The sequence below is a fragment of the Hippoglossus stenolepis genome, chromosome 12 (assembly GCF_022539355.2).
Source record: "Hippoglossus stenolepis isolate QCI-W04-F060 chromosome 12, HSTE1.2, whole genome shotgun sequence".
Lineage (NCBI taxonomy): Eukaryota > Metazoa > Chordata > Actinopteri > Pleuronectiformes > Pleuronectidae > Hippoglossus > Hippoglossus stenolepis.
Genome location: NC_061494.1, coordinates 19453840 through 19466549, shown reverse-complemented (window position 1 = coordinate 19466549; position 12710 = coordinate 19453840). Strand labels below are relative to the sequence as shown.

Sequence of the window (12710 nt, the reverse complement as noted above, 5' to 3'; positions counted from 1 at the left end):
TTACTAGAGTGAAAGCTGAAACTGCAGCGGAACCAGTGCAGATGGCGTATGTAGGTGAGATGTAGGGTTGTGTTTCCAATGAATCTGCAGGGATTACATTGGTCATTAACGCTGGTATAAAACAAATGACATTGTTGTAAGAACTCAAGCTCCTGCGTGGCAGCAATTACAATCACTGTTACGAGTCATAATAAAAGCATAGTGCAGAAATTATTTTAATATGGGCATTAAAAGTTATAGCAGCTTTTATTGAGCCGTTTTCAACCCATTCACACAAAAGCAAACCAAAGCACCAATCACAGTATCCAAACGCCACTGTCAATCATCTCCATACCATAATAACACCATGCAGCATGCTGTACGATGGAAGCTTCCCTCTGGTACAGTATCGGGCACAGCCACTGACTCTATCGTGGAACTATTTACTGCCCATATGGCCGGTGACACGAGGTCAAGACCGTGTTTCAAGTGAAACCACCATACGTTGTAAAAACGCTGCATACAGGGATGGATACAGATTCAAGCATTAGCACATTGCTAATTACAGCGGGTCGCTCTTAATAAATTCTTTCCTGACATATGAGTTCCAGCACTGTAAAAAAAAAAAAAAGGAAGAATGTTGCATGAGGGAAAAGCATTAAGCACTGCTGCTGCAGACGTTTGCTTTCGCTGAGAAGCTTGTGCAGTGTATGTAAAGGTATACTGTACACTGTAACATGTATAAGATTCACACGGGATACTCAAATCCCCTGGTTGCCTTAAGTATTCACACATTTTCTGGCTATCCGAGCCATGTTGAGAGAAAATAACCTAACAAGCGAACGGCGTGTTAAACTGCTCAGCGCTCTGCGGGTATATTTCGACATGTTGTTGTTGTGTGTCTCCGTGCTCCCTCTCACTTTCTTTCTTCTTTTTTTTTGTAAAACCAGTTTCCAAAATATGTTCTGCTCCGAGCTTTGGCCTTATTCACACTGAAATAACATTGTGGTATCATAGTCAAGTCCTCTTTCTGTTTGTTTTAGGGGTGGGGCAAACTTTTTCCTCATGTTTCTGGCCAAAAGCGTCATTTATTTGCTATTTCAAATGTTACATGATCAGAAGCGATTGGTTATCATCATCCAATTATATGTCCCCAGGCTTCTGTCCACTTGGATGCAGGACAGGCTTTGGTTTATCTGATCCTATATATTGGTCCCATGGTGGTGTCTTAGTCGTTTGCCTTCATGAACTACACAAAAGGAGCAGGTTGAGTTTGGGCTCGTTTTTATGATCAATATTCAGCTTTAAAAATGGATTCAACTTCACATGAGAATCGAAAGAACCTGTGTGAGTTTGAATATGGTCGTGAATGTGTTACTCCGATTAAATGTAAAGTAGAGAGTATTAAATGCTATATTTGCAGGTCTAACTGGTTTTGGCAAAAAATCTGCTTTTTAAGCACGAACAGCATACAGGCCATATGTCTCTATAGAGAACGCATTGCATGCAGAGGCTGCACACTCTCCGCCGTGCACCATTTGCCAAATTGTCCAGGATAATAATACATAATTCCTCGCTGGAGTGTGTTTGCAGTCGTTTAGAACCAGCCCACAGCATTGACATAATTCATTGAATGTGTGAAGCTCATTTACCTGCGTGTCTGCTCGCTGCAGGTTTGACGAGAGACAGGTCTGAGGGGATTTCACCATAAAGGTTAGGAGCCGTGAAATATCAGAGAAGTGCTGGAACCGCTCTCCTCCTGCAAATTGTAGCCGAACGCATGCTCCAGTATACAGTCTCAGTGGCTGAGAGGGAAACGCCTTGGCAGCGCATAAAGGGCTCAGTGTGCGGCTGAAATGACCGTGTGACTCCTGAAAATAAACAGGAATCAAATGGAGTGATTGATCGAATAAATTAACCCCAGCAGCAAGCCACACTCTCTCTCTCTCGCTCCCTCACTCTCTCTCTGTCTCTCACACACACTCACACACACTCATTAGGTCCAATGATCGGCCTTGTAGCAGAACAGACACTTGTTGCTGTTTTGCTCCCACGTTCAGGCCGGTTTCTTCCACAGCAGCGTGGTGTTGGTGGGTGGGCGGAGGATTGTTGGTTGTTTTTTAACACTGGGTAATAGATGTAACTGCATTTGAACACAGACCGTGTCGTATATGACTTTTAATTAGTTGTCTTCCCTCCAGTAAAAGATCAGATCATAATAATTTGGATGAAAAATGCACCAAAACTCAGTTTGACAAGAGGAAAACAAACCCTTTAATTACCTTATTCTACAGATGTTTCATTGGCAGATGATAATCCAGTTTTCTTATATTAATCTAAGCATGAATTTATCTTGGTTTCAGGAGACACTATCGTTAGAATTTTGCTGACATTGTTTTTCCTACAAATTTGCTTGAATATAAATAAAAATAAAATCTCATATCAAGTCTTTGTGCATCAGATCAGCACTTCAGCACTTCATATTAGCAGAAATCTTGAATTTAGACGCTAGTTCATTCACACTGAAGTGTCACTTTAACATTTACGAGACCAAACTCAATACCGAGGCTGTTATTTGCCCCGTGATGATCGTCAGCTCGAGGTGTCTCTCACCTCTCGCTGCGTTCTGTGCAGGCCCATATATTCTCCACTGGGCCTGAAATGAAAACCATCCAATCTGATGAACCTGCCGACCGGTCAGAGCCTTGTGGAAATCAAGACGAGACCTCCACCTACACACACCCACCCACCCACAGACGTCCCCCTGCCACGGCCCTCCATTCCCACCCCCCCCTGCTGCCTGCCTGTGCAGTTTAGTGAAATCTCCTCCTCGCTCCGCAGGATAGCCCCGGCCTCTGGGGTAACAAGATAGATGTAAACAACCAATTATTGGATAGACCCTCATTCATATCCCCTTAACCGATATAGACACAGAGGTTCTGGCTTTAATAATTTCTCCCTCTCTGCCCATGTCCGTCTGGAAGAATGTTACTCATCAACCCCTTGTTGCGCTTGTCTCAGGTCGGTGCATGTAGCAGCCTCACAGGATAAAAGCCACGTACCCTCCTCACATGCACGCCCCCTACCCCAACACGTATTGGCTCTGCAACAACACACATCTTGCAATCATCAGCTCAATTAGAGGAGGTCGTGGTGGAGAGTGGCCGAGGTGAGCGGTGGGAGGTTGTGAAAATAGGGGGGTTGGCTATTAGAGGAAACGTGATCTCCATTCATCAGCGGGCGTAATAATCACAGTTTGAGAACCAGAGCCTTCTGATCAAACTGATCAGGGGAAACAAGTCGTTTACAAACACTGTCAAGGGCCTGACGCTGGACCCTGATCTGCTCCGTCACTGCCGGGGCACACGCTCAGCACATCAGACCATTAAGAGCCCAGATGCAATGAAGATATCTTTACATTCACATTTTAATCGCTCCGTGTATCTGCTTTGTTTCAATCCAGTTTATCAAATATTTAGAAAAGTCAAGTTTATCCAGGGGAGAGAACAGATATTGATCCATGACTTGACAACATCATGTGTGGGAGAGGACAGGGATTACCTCAAACTTTTTATTATTAAATAAACAAACATCAGACTGAACCAGACTTTACCTTTCAGTATTCATCTCCTTTGATTTTATCCTTCAGGGCTGAATTCCTGTTATACCTACATTTCATACCTGTTATACCTACACTATTAACGCCTTTTTCTATCCATGCTCATATGCATCATCACATCAGAATAATATTAGAGCCCTATTGGCCTCATCTGAATCTCCTTCTCAGGCACCGAACCCTCTTTTGGTTCCTTCTGCACCCATCACATCACAAAATAACCAAACTGACTCAGGACAGAGTGAGACAAGGGGGGGGGGGGACCAGTTCTTTATGCCAGTTTGCCCTCTTTCACTGAGCTGCCCCCCCCAGCATCATCCAGTCAGGAAAGTTGTAAGAAAATTATGCAAAGCGATGCCCTCTATGCTTCTTAGCATGTAAGTCACAATTTATTTATTTTTTGCTTTACATGATGTACCCAATGTCAACTCTGAATTTATTTATTAAGAGTTTATTTATTGCAGATAAGATGACAGTGTTAAGCTCAAGGCGCAAAATCATAGTGCTGCTTAAACTAGTTTACAGGATACACATCTGCACTGATGTCTAAACTGGGGGTTGGTGGGGGGGGTGTTCCTTTTTTTTCAGATTAGAGCAGTGGCCCCTCTAAATGTCTGTGCACGTCCCTGGCACAGGACACACAGCAGGAGTCAAAGCAGATCTTAATAAATAAAAAGCTAAATAATTAATTTATGGCAACACGTTTGCTACAAAATAAGAGCCTCAGAAATGTTCAGCACTGACAGATTTTACAGCACCTATCCCCGAGTGGCTTTGGATGTGAAACCTAATGAGACGATAAATAACCTGTGTGGAGAATACACGATCCTGTGTGAGGCAGCACCTCAGCTCCCCGGAGGGAGTCTGTGTTCCTGGGCTCAGTGACGAGGCCTTCAGGTGTTTGTGTTAGATGGAGGTGATACCTTATTTTTTTTTAAATCAGTTTTAAATGTCACATCTGTCAAACTGTGTTGACAGACTGCTCATATTTTCAATATTGCGCTTGCACATCTGTACATTATGTAATTGTTATTCTTTTTGTTATTAATTTTGTTATTAATATGTTTTTTCTCTACTTTCTTTTCCGTTTGAATATTATATATATGAACTGTAAATGTAATATAAGGTAAAGATCGCTGCCTTGTTTTCCTCACTATCAATTTCCGCCGAGCCCCGGGTCCCCGGACGATTAGCATCAGTCAGTCTAATGCCGTAACACTGTGAGAACTGCGCTTCGGGCGAAACCCAAGTCAATTTATTAAACCGAGGGGGGAACACAACACGGAAACAGGGATCAGGCTCCACTTACACCGCTCCTCGTCTCCCTGTGATAAACTCACTTCATAATTACACTGATAATTCAGAGCAAAACAGCCGCAGCTCGGATGAAATGTCTGCTGCTCCTCGTCAGGCCCGAGCAGCGGCGGAGCTCTGACAAATGACTCCGCACTGAGAGGAGAAGTTTGATTAAACTCAAAGTCTTTAAACGCCCCTGAGGTCTGAGGCTGCACCAGCCTGGAACTTTAGATGTTCTGATGATGTTTATTTACAACTTATTATCTTCTGAATATTAAATTAAGTTGTGTGCATGTATAGGTGTCAAATTACGCACAATAATAATAATAATAATAATAATAACAATTATAATAATAAGCATAATAATAATAATGATTTGATGATGAATGATTTTTTCACACTGTTCATTTTCTATCTGACGTGGATTCTGCTTGAACTTTTTGTGTCCAGAGCTGAAACAGGTCTGTCAGTGGTGTGTGTGTAGTGGTGTGTTGTGTGTGTGTGTGTGTGTGTGTGTGTGTGTGTGTGTGTGTGTGTGTGTGTGTGTGTGTGTGTGTGTGTGTGTGTGTGTGTGTGTGTGTGTGTGTTTGTGTGTGGTGGTGTGGGTGTACACAGACAATCGCATCTCTAATGAACAGGTCCCATGGTGTAGGTGATAGAAATCTACCAGCTGGTCAATCTCTGGCCCCAAACACTCCACACATATACCTGACCACAGCACCGGCACCGTCTAATACCTGCTGCAGTGTGGAGAGCAACACTCATCCATTCAACAAGTAAATCCTCCTCTGATCCATATTCCCCCCCCCCCCAAATCCTCACAACCATCAGATTGAAATAATTACCCAGAGCTCGTCTTCGAATCTTCTCCTCTAATCCAGCGTGTGATTTCTGATGCTCTCTGACTTCATCTTCCTCCAAAAGCGCGTCAGCCCCGATGACTTAAATGCAAACGGAAATGTTCTGGTCCCACCGCCGGTGATGTGCTCGGGTGCCGCGTTCCTTCTTCCCCCCGTCGCTCGCACACTGCGCGCTCCTCCTGCGCGCTCAGTCCAACAAACTCCTGCAGCGCGCACCAACTCCTGATTTCACCATTAGTCCGGTGGCACACCTTAAGATTGTTTGCCATTCTGCGCGCTCCTGCAGCCACTGGCTCACTCCTCAGATGTTCATCATCGTGTTTGTTGTCACATGCATGAGATAATAAGCGTCCCCACGGCAGTAGCCTGTTATAATCAACTGCAGATCAACATATCTACATAATACTGAAAATGTATATTTATACCAGATTAAGTGATCTAATCGTTAATATAATCCAGTCAACAGATGTAATTTAAGATCATGTGTGAATAATATATCGCACAATCATATCTGTACATAGAAATGATATAGTGTTGGTCCCATTTAGTGACATGAAGTGTATTTTAATAATGTGTGTGAAGCTATTCCCTATTTCTAATCACTCAAAATAAAATACGATGTATCTTCATTGATCCACCGCTGAAAAGTTGAAAAAATGTCCTATTTACAAAAGACTGTTACAGATTTAACTTAACGCGAAGGCAAATAAAGTTTCTCTACATAAGTTTGAGGTGAGAAAATACAAATCGCTGGCCTCTCCTGCAGAATGTGCATAATTTTTGTTTGTTTATTTTTAATTCGTGCGTCGAGGCAAAGATCGAAAGCAGCTCTGGTGTTTTTGCCAAACTTTTTTTTCTGTGGAAGCTGCAACACTTACATGTCAGCAGTTTACAGTCACTCCAGCTATGAACGTAACTAACTTTAAAAGTTGCAGGCGTTGATTGATCGGCTGTGTGAGAGCTGCCAGCGGCGTGAGGACGCACAGCAGCCGCAGGTCTCTGTGCGCTCTGGCGCCATCCTTCCCCCGGCTGCGGGATCAGCGCCGCTCTCCCTCCGCACACTCCCCCCAGCTCTGCGCTCTTTGGCTGCCCGAGGTGTCTGTCAACGTGGAGGTGGGGTGGGTGGGGGGAGAGAAAAACTGTTTTAGAAGAAAAATCTGAGCAATATTTCTATTGGTAGGCGGGCTGCTCGTGAGGGGAACAATTGGGTTGACTTTGCCAGGGAGCCACCTCAAAGCATATCAGGTTACTTTGAGTGACAGCGTAACCATGGCAAATAATTTGACTAAGGCTATTGTCTTATCCTCACCATCCCCGGGTCAAATAACCGACCAATCAGAGTTCACATAATCGCTTGTCTTGCCAGCTTAGAATAATATTATTAAAACGAGCCAGCGAGCCCGGTCTCCGGGAGTAGGTGATTTTGAAACGGCGTAGAAAAGGTGGAGGAGGACGGTGGAAGGAGTCGCAACTTTCTCTCTTTCTCACCAGCTTTCTGAGGAGTCGTCGCCCGGGGTTCTGCACGGCTGAATGGACTTGAGTTTGTTCCTCAGCACGCAGCTGGATACTACCTGTCCCTGGGCACTTGAAGGTTTTCGGCGGCTCTTCTTTTTGGGGGAACCTTTTGTCGCTTATGGACTTAACGCGTTTTTATTTAATGTGAGACTGAGGAGGGAGACGTGGAAGCAAGGCACAATCTAATCTGCTTTGGTTTACGTTGTCGCCATGTCCATGCTCCCGACGTTTGGGTTTACGCAGGAGCAAGTGGCGTGTGTGTGCGAAGTCCTCCAGCAAGGGGGGAACATCGAGCGGCTGGGACGCTTCCTCTGGTCCCTCCCGGCGTGCGAGCACCTCCACAAAAATGAGAGCGTGCTTAAGGCGAAAGCCGTGGTCGCCTTCCACCGGGGGAACTTCCGAGAGCTGTACAAGATCTTGGAGAGCCACCAGTTTTCGCCTCACAACCACCCGAAGCTGCAGCAGCTGTGGCTCAAGGCGCACTACATCGAGGCGGAGAAGCTGAGAGGCCGCCCGCTCGGCGCCGTGGGGAAGTACCGCGTCCGGAGAAAGTTCCCGCTGCCCCGCTCCATCTGGGACGGAGAGGAGACGAGCTACTGCTTCAAGGAGAAGAGCCGGAGCGTCCTGCGGGAGTGGTACACCCACAACCCGTATCCGTCTCCGCGGGAGAAGAGGGAGCTGGCCGAGGGCACGGGACTCACCACGACGCAGGTCAGCAACTGGTTCAAAAACCGACGACAGAGGGACCGAGCGGCGGAGGCGAAGGAAAGGTAGGATAAGAGGAACACTTCAAACTTTTCTCAGACTTTGTTTACCAAGTTCTTTTTGTTATTCTGACTTCAAGCTAAAAAAAAAAAGCCAAGAGTCATACTTTAAATAAAAATGTTCTTGAGCCACAAACAACCACTGTTACAACTGCAAAAGTTTTTATTTACAAATATACCAATTTATTATATTAAGATATTTTCACAAATTTAATAATAACACCAGTTCTGTGCACGTATTTGTATCTAGTTGAAGACATTTTTATCATAAGCTAGAATAGTTTGTATACTTTAAAGTTCTATAAACTTTTATGTGTTTGTGATTATTGTGCAGGCCGTGCGTAAAAGTTGAAATGCAAAAGAAATTTTAAAGAATTAAAGGGTGGTTGTGAGGCAAATTACAAGGCTATAAAAGCTGCATTTACCTGACTTTTATGTTTTGGTAATCACACTTATTATGAGAGGACTTTCACGTCAAGATCAGAGGAAAAACTACTTTTAAGCTTCCTGATACTGGAGAGAGCACAGGGTAGAAAAGTGAGGAAACATCTCAGAGCACGTTTATAAGTTGTTTTGCGGTGAAGTTGATGTGGAGAGCTAAACGTACCCCCGGTTGACATTTAATTTTGAGTCGTTTGTACATTTCAAAGTTTAGTAAATTACACAGGTGAGGCGCAGAGAGGTCTGGGAGACGTGTTCCAGTCAGGTGCTCGCTGCCTCGGTGTCTCCTTTCACCCTCTGGCCACTAATTCGGGCTGAAAGCTCCGCGTAAATCATGTCTTCCCACTGAGGGAAGCCTTACTCGCCACTGGGAACACATGCAACATGCACGCGTTTAGCAACAATTAGGCCTGTCATTTATTCAGACGTCAGAGAGGCCGAGCCAGTGTCGGCGTCAGAGGTCACGCTGGATTAATTAATTTGCTGCAAACCCCAACTCGAACGCAGTTTTTTACAGCATAAACAGATTTATTGTTTTCGGTCACACTTATCTAGACATTTACTGTAACTCTGTGCTGCTGCAGTCAACTGAGCGATGGCCTCTAGTTATTCCAATGACTAATTGATAGCACCTTGAAACATGAGGGTATGAAAGTTGATAAATCATTAGACTGAGCGTTTGTGGTACTTTTACGCGTATTATGGCTGCTCTTCATATGGTAACCTAATTAAAATCCCCGTGCGTAAAGGGGCATGCAGAAGAGTATTTTTGCTGTGTGTGTGAGTGTGTGTGTGTGTGTGTGTATGTGTGTGTGTGTGTGTGTGTGTATTTTAAGAATTATGGCTTGTGTTCAATTAGTTTACTTACAAACTTGTATTTAATTTGCATGTAAATTGTCTAGTTTATTTCATTCACTTAAGTCATGACTATAATTTTAAAAAGTCGTCTCCTGCTCAGTTTCCTGCTGCCTGACATGTTCCAGGAGTTTGTCTGCTCCCATTCGCACCAGACTAATGTACATGTGTATTTTTTATTTTCTACTCGCAGAGAAAACAACGAGAACTCCAACGGCAATAGTCACAACCCATTGACTTCCTCCATGAATGGAAATAAGACTCTATTGGGGAGCTCGGACGACGATAAAACACCATCGGGGACGCCGGACCACACGTCTCACAGCCCGGGCCTGCTCCTCAGCTCGAACACCGGTTTACAGTCCTTGCACGGCCTCGCGCCGCCGCCGGGACCCAGCGCCATCCCGGTACCGAGCGGCGTGGACTCGGTGCACCATCACCACTCCATGCACCACGACACCATACTGAACTCTATGTCTTCTAATCTAGTGGACCTTGGCTCTTAAAACCCCCCGCACTTGAATAAACTCCAGACCTTTTTTTTTTTTCCCCCGTTCTTTTTGGAAAAGTAATTCAGCCTTGAAGGTGGCGTAAGACGAGCTTCAACCACTTGCGGAAAGGTACGGTGGTGAATCCAGCCACCGTAACAAGTCATGTAGTCTCATTTTCTACAGTTAAACTCGTTTTTTATACAAGTGGGGGGGAATATCTGCCAGTGGGAGCAGAGCCTCCGTTTATCCCCTAAATTTTAACTTCTGCTTGTTTCAAGGATTTTTCCAGAAACAAGTGTCAGAGCAGAGCACTTAAATAAAAGTCTTCGGAATTAATAAATAACAATCGCCATGTTTTCACTTGCATTGGCACATTTTCTCCAAAGATGAATTTATTTGAGATCATGTGACTTGTTATAAGACGAGTGGTGGTGCAGACACAAGACGAAGTGGAACTAAGGTCGTTTTAGGTAAAAAATAAATTAAAAAAAAACACAAAAAAAAAGGAAATATACAAATAAAAAAAGTCAAGAAAGAAAGAAGAAAAAGAAAAAAGTATTTTACCCGGAATGTAATAATAATAATAACGCAACATGTTATACTGTTGAAAACAATAACAATAAAATGTCTTAATTCTTTGTTATTATTATTACGGTTGTTTATTTTAGGGGTTTAGATGAATCCACAGACTCTACAGGCACAGAGTTAAGGTACCCATCGCTTTTTTATTTTTTGTGTTTTGTTTACACAGAGCCATGAAACCTTTTATTTTTGAGTGGGTGGAATGGGGATGGGAGGGGGGGGGATGTTATGGAGTATGATATCTCAAGTGTCTTTTAAGAGCCGTGATAAGATGCAATATCTTAATCTCTTGATATTATTATTATTATTATTATTATTATTATTATTATTATTATTATTATTTGCATTTTTTCATTTTTGGAAAGAGACTGCATGTAAAGTTTGCGATAAATGATGAAAACATAAAAACGATTCAGCATATAGTTTCATATCTACCCTTTACAATAAAAAAAGATTAAGATCGAGGGTTTCTTTTGGTTCTGGATGATTCATGACACATATTTGTCACTTTCTATATTTATGTTGCCTATTATATATTTTTAAATCATTCAAGTCAATGGGTGGCCTTTAAAAATAATATTTAGACAAAGCAAATATTCCTTATTTTTCACATCAGCTGCAGGCAAAAATAATCTTTACAGAATGACAGGGGGGGTGTTTACTGGATGATGTGTGGGCATTTTCAAATATATTCCTTTGCACTTGTAATTTTACTTTACTTTAAATAACTAGTACCTTTTAATATAATTTCATTTTCACGGTAATTCTGAGCTGTGGCTGATTCTCCTCTGGCTTCTGATTGAGCATTGAACCACCAGTTGCTTTACAGGGAAATGTGTATATGTGCATTAGGAAAAAGAAAAAAAAACTCAGGAGCTCTTCGCCTTTGACACGTGTGCCAGCTAAGAAAGGGGATATTGTGCTTTATGTGTGGGCAGACTGCCGGCGTGCACGGCTCCGTATCCCGGGATTATCTGCAGTCTAATCATAAATGCTGCAAGTGAGGTCGTGAAGCAGGATAACTATCTGTTTCCCCTCGTCCCCCCACGAGTCGTTTGCAGCCCTGCGTCCTTGGCTCTTGTAGTTAAAATGGAAACGCAAGAAGTAAATATGCTGCAGTAATTAGGACCTTTTTAAAATGTAAGGAATCTACTTTCATAGCCTATTAGTATGTGGTCTCGTTTAAAGGTTGTGTTTCTGGATTTCATTTTATTTATAGACATATAGGGAAGTGATGATTGTGACTAAAGGTCAAAGTTCAGCTAGGTCCTCATCGAGGGAGGGGAAAAAAAGAAAAATGTCGACACTCACTTTGTAAGAACAACACAAGTCAAGAGAGTGAAGCGCGTGGAGCGCGTGGCCATCACAGGCAGAAGAGTGGCTCACATTCATGCGAGTGTTTCTGACTCTGATGTTGAGGTGATGACTCTTTATCTCTATGCGCTCGGCTGAGGAGAACGAAAGTGTCGTAGAGTTTGACAAGGACAGAAAAAAGCTCCACACACAAACACACACAACCACACACACACACACACACACACCTCCCACCTGTACCTCCCTCTCAAAGGCCACAGGGCCAGGTGGGACTGTGCGCTTTTACTCTGCGGTATCTTCTTATCAGGAACTATTTTGTGCCGCACTTCCGTTTTTACTCTTGTGCAGTTCATTCATTTCACAGCTGATGTTTAGAGAAAAAAGCAAATACGCACAATTATAACCCATAATTTACAGTAATGGAGACCTCTGATATGGGCCTATATGTCGTTACAGCGCTTCACTTCACTGGACGGTGTTTTCTCATCCAAATGGGTGGAGGACTTTTTTTTTCTTTTACGCGTAAAAACAACGCCGATGGGATATTGTGTCCCAGTAATAAATTAATCTAACGCGATCAGGCGGCTCTAATGGGAGAGTAAATATGAAAAGTCCACACTGGGGGTGTGTGAACCGTCTCGCTCCTGATTGTCAACGCGAGAGGATCCGTCGCACCTTGTTGTTTAAGCTCCTGACGCATTGAAGGTCAATTACGCACGTAGCGCGTGGACGCTTTGTAATTAAGGAGAAGTCCACTCGGGCTTTATATCCGCAGCTGGTGAAAAGAGTTGGTTTCCGCACCAGAAACAGCTCAGAGCCTCGTCTCCTCGCACTTCCCCTTGTTACCACAACCCCTGGATCGTGCACATTGTGAGCGCGCCATCTGTGCGCACGCAGGGGAAAGGGAGGCGATTAAACGGTGTTTGGGCAGAAGGTGTTAGGAAAGGGTCCCAACAAGGCGCAGCGGTTATAAACGCCGATTAGATTGTGCCATGGC

General features: G+C 43.7%; 1 protein-coding gene and 1 long non-coding RNA gene across 2 annotated transcripts in view; one reads left to right on the top strand and one right to left on the bottom strand.

Annotated features, from left to right (window-relative positions):
• Window positions 1–6869, bottom strand: part of LOC118118871 — a 44122-nt gene extending 37253 nt beyond the window's left edge. Inside the window, exon 1 of the long non-coding RNA XR_004698010.2 lies at window positions 5737–6869. This is a non-coding gene — a long non-coding RNA (uncharacterized LOC118118871). The remainder of the gene's footprint in view (window positions 1–5736) is intronic.
• A 69-nt stretch (window positions 6870–6938) lies between these two features.
• six2a (SIX homeobox 2a) lies at window positions 6939–10864 on the top strand. Its single transcript, XM_035172335.2, has 2 exons — window positions 6939–8036; window positions 9520–10864. The coding sequence occupies exons 1-2, from the start codon at window positions 7477–7479 to the stop codon at window positions 9830–9832; spliced, it is 873 nt and encodes a 290-aa protein (XP_035028226.1). The 5' UTR covers window positions 6939–7476; the 3' UTR covers window positions 9833–10864.
• The last annotated feature ends 1846 nt before the right edge of the window (window positions 10865–12710 follow it).

Coding starts and splice junctions, on each gene's coding strand:
- six2a (XM_035172335.2), top strand. CDS start 7,477: ATGTCCATGCTCCCGACGTTTGGGTTTACGCAGGAGCAAGTGGCGTGT. Junction 8,037..9,519: donor GCGGCGGAGGCGAAGGAAAG/GTAGGATAAGAG, acceptor TTCTACTCGCAG/AGAAAACAACGAGAACTCCA.